Below are 3,795 nucleotides of genomic sequence, written 5' to 3'. Positions count from 1 at the left end.
AAAAATGGAAATCGGTGCCAGCAAAAAAAAAAAAAAAGTGAGTCATTTGATGCAATGCATCACTCGCGCGGCTCTACGGCCTGAGAAAAGCCGCCGAAGATGCCGAGCTGTCGTGCACTTTTGCGAAATATGAAAGGCACATTGACACTGGCGCTCCGTTTAGCTGAATATCGGCTAACCTGAGAGTGAATTGCGATGGTGTTTGGTGAATACGCTCGAGTTGAATTGGGCATTGAAACTTTTGGTGAAGCATTTGATCATATTTTGCCATAAAAGTGATAAGCACGAGCTGAATAGAAAATGGATGGAAACAGAAGATTCTACGGGATGCAAATTTGTGATTTTTTTTAGAAGTCAGAGAACAAAAGACAAACGACCGGAAAAGATAAATAGAGTTTCTATTTATTCCACACAGAGTATAAAGTACGGTAAAATACTGAACATGGTTACACTTGTCCCTCAAGGTTGGATAAAATATTTAGAGACATTATTTCCTTTTTCTGAACCGGTATGTTTCTTGCGATAATACAACGGTGGGTGGTTGTTGTGCTCCAATACCTTCTATTCAACGCTACCGTTCATTTTTCCACCTGCAATCGTCTCCAAGAAAACCCCAAATATCTCAGAGCGGCCATTTTGACCCAGCCGCGTTTGTATCGTCATCCACGTTTGCTTGACACGCGACTTGACCCTCACAATGGTACAATAACAGAAGCCTGTGAAAATAATTATCTTTGCGGAAACGTCAAATAAAATATGACTGTTGCGGTCGACGGTGTCTTTTGAGCGTCCAAAACACATCGGCAGAAGGTGAAGAAAAAGTCCCAGAGGGGAAGCTAAAACCATTCTGATGAGTTTTGATTGTTGGCTGATACGTAAGGGAAGCGGCAAGCCATTACAGTCGTGACACATGGAAATGCAATCTATGGGTGTGTTCCCTCTTCCTTTTATTAACCAACGCGCTTATCGGCAATGGCGCCGAATGGCTCGGATTGAGCCTTTCGCCTTCATCGCAGGTGTGCGTGCTAAGGTATGATTTTTTGCTTGCCGTCTATATTATCTACAGCTTGACTTATGCGACGCCGCTCGACTTGCTCGCCGCTCATCCGTCTTAGGGGAGTCGTCCTCCGCCCTTCGGGTCCTTGGCTTTGCTCTTGTTCTCCTTGGCATCGGGATCGCGGCAAGTGCACTCGTCCTGATTGCAGTCTGCCCCAAACTGAATGACCTGTGAGAAAACAAGCATCATTTCCACAGCTGGACGATAAAACACGTCCCCAACAGTTTTGCTATTTAGAAATATATGGAATGTGACTCATTGCCGACGACTCCTGTTTAGCCCTTTAATGCCTGACCCATCAAGAAATAGCCAGAAAAATCGGATTTTTGGGAACTGACCCTTATAACAAAATCCACAAAAATATTTTTGCCATATCGTGTTGTTTTAGATATTTGTCGTATTCCATTTACAAGCATTTATGTAGACTACATCTGAAAATGAAAATTTGGAAAAAAAAATATTTGAAACCTGCAGTATCAAATTTGATACAGATGATTGAATGTAATATAAAGAATGAGTTACATCATGAAAATGCATGTATCAAATATGATACAAATGGCATTATAGGGTTAAGACGTTTAAAATGCACATGATCAACATGCCCCGTTATTTGGAGAGACGCGGGCAACTGGGGGCCCGTTTGCCAACCGCGGGCCCCACCCTCACTAGCGGGAGAGACAAATACCCCTTTTCCACCCCCGCAGAAACGTGGCGCTCGTCGGGCGCCAGGGCCGGCACTGAACAAGTTCTTCCCAAGAACGTGTTGGGTTTTCCAGCGGCAAAGAGACACGTAGGAGCGACGTCATGCGCGCGCACGCGTGTCCGCCACGGGAGCTTATTTGCCCGAAAAGTCGCTCTTGGGACAAAATAAAGGTCAGGCGCCCCCCGAGCCATTTTGAAATCTTTTCCTCAGGTCTTTGAATGCTTCCAAACAAGATCTTTGCCAATTCTTGATGGAATCGTTGGTGTTCTCATGCGGCGAGCTCCAACTCTGCATTTCTGCCGTCGCGTGGTAGCCGAGTCGCAGGGGTGACAAAACGCCAGGTGGTGAAAATGTGCTTATTTACCATTTGAGCTCTTAAGTCGAGAGGCTCAATAGGTGCAGTCTTTAACAGGGCGGAGGGGAAAGTCGAGGAGCTCTCCCATTTGTTTGCTTTCTGGACGTCTCCTGCCCACCAGCACAGTAGCCGTGCCAGAGACGACCTTCTACAAACAACTACGACTATAAACAGGAAGACGCTGGCTTTCAATCCCGCTGCGGCCTCTCTGCGCCCTCCCGATTTCAGGATGCGTGCCAGCGAACAAATCACTTGCTCTACACGGTGAATATTCTCGAAAAACATCATTTTCTATTTGTGTGTGTGTGTGTGTGTGTGTGTGTGTGTGTGTGTGTGTGTGTGTGTGTGTGTGTGTGTGTGTGTGTGTGTGTGCCAAACGCAGAGAAGGCGTGAATTCCGTATGGCAGATGGAATGAATAGCAGAGGAAAGAGGTTTTTACCTTTCTGGAGGACAGCGTGGAAGGACAGCAATCTCCTCCGTCGTACTGGCAGTAGGCCCGATTGTTGAGGGTGTCGCACCAGCCGTCCCCACCAAAAGGCTGTGAACAAGTTATGAGCGAGAGTACGTCCTGTTTATGACGGTTGGTAGAATCGAGCTCGTAAAAATGTAATGCCTCCCAGCTTTTCACTCGAATCAAAGCCATTTGACATTCTGGTGAAAGCCAAGTCAGATATTACGGTTCCCTCCCATGGCCCTTTGCCACCGCGCTCGTGCTGGTGCCGATGCCCAGGTGAGCGCCAATTCTTTCTTTTGACCGCTACCGAAATTGGCTCTCGCCGCGGCGCTTGAAACCGCCGCGTAAGCCGGCCCCAATTATTTCTCGCTCCCAGACTCCGGCCGCAACTCCGTCAGGACTGCTCTACGCTGCATACAAGTGTAATCGATGCTATGCCGAGTTGCCTAGCGGATGCTGACGGTGGATTATTATTCTGCTTATTATTATTATGAATAGCGTAGGCGCTCTTGGGTGAACGTGGACGTAGGCAGTGACGCTTGAACGCTTTACAATGACGTGATGACGTAGCTCCTACTTGGCTCGTTCAGTACCAACTAAGCACAGCGCTGGCCCTGGCTCCCAACCAGCAACTTTTTTTTTTGGGGGGGGGGGGTGTGATGGCTCCCATTTCATTTGTAAATCTTTTTCTAAACTGTGTTCTTCGCCATGTCATTTGATATTGATTTTTTTTTTTGCCAGGTTAGCCTCAAAGGCTCCGGTTTGTGGAGATTTCTAAAACTGGTTTGTACAAATGTGTTATGTCAGTAAAAAGAATGGAGGAAAAAAAACAAAAATCTAACGTCAAGCAGAAAATATGATTTGCCTGCATAACACGTGATAATAAAGTGATTTTAAACAGCCTTACCTTTCTGATTGCCAACCTATCGGTTTTTGCTTTGCTTGAACTTTCCTAGTGTGTTGCAATCTTCGATCTGAAGCATCCAATTCACATTAGAAATATCTCACGACACACCAACAAAAAAAGCATCCCAAAAAGGATGATTACGGGAATTATGATCTTGTTGCAATTTACCAGGGGGGGGGGCGGGGTTCACACACAAGCCAGTAGTGATGCAATAGTACGGAGCTCTGTGACTCTTACCTCACATGACTGAATGCAATGAATGTTTTCAAGAGGCGGGTACCACTTCATCATCCCCGTGCAGACAATGGGCTGGAAAAC

The 3,795-nt window shown here is 46.3% G+C and overlaps 1 protein-coding gene across 1 annotated transcript in view; it reads right to left on the bottom strand.

The window, feature by feature from the left end:
* Window positions 1-381: 381 nt before the first annotated feature.
* Window positions 382-3,795, bottom strand: part of pappa2 (pappalysin 2) — a 34,512-nt gene continuing 31,098 nt past the window's right edge. The window contains exons 27-28 of the mRNA XM_019869269.1: window positions 2,556-2,654; window positions 382-1,225 (exon numbers count right to left, since the gene is read on the bottom strand). Coding sequence (XP_019724828.1) covers window positions 1,112-1,225; window positions 2,556-2,654 — 213 coding nt within the window. The 3' untranslated portion in view covers window positions 382-1,111. The remainder of the gene's footprint in view (window positions 1,226-2,555; window positions 2,655-3,795) is intronic.

Source organism: Hippocampus comes, unplaced genomic scaffold, assembly GCF_001891065.2.
Source record: "Hippocampus comes isolate QL1 unplaced genomic scaffold, H_comes_QL1_v1.1 scaffold117, whole genome shotgun sequence".
Taxonomy (NCBI): domain Eukaryota; kingdom Metazoa; phylum Chordata; class Actinopteri; order Syngnathiformes; family Syngnathidae; genus Hippocampus; species Hippocampus comes.
This window is presented reverse-complemented; position numbering and strand designations above follow the sequence as displayed.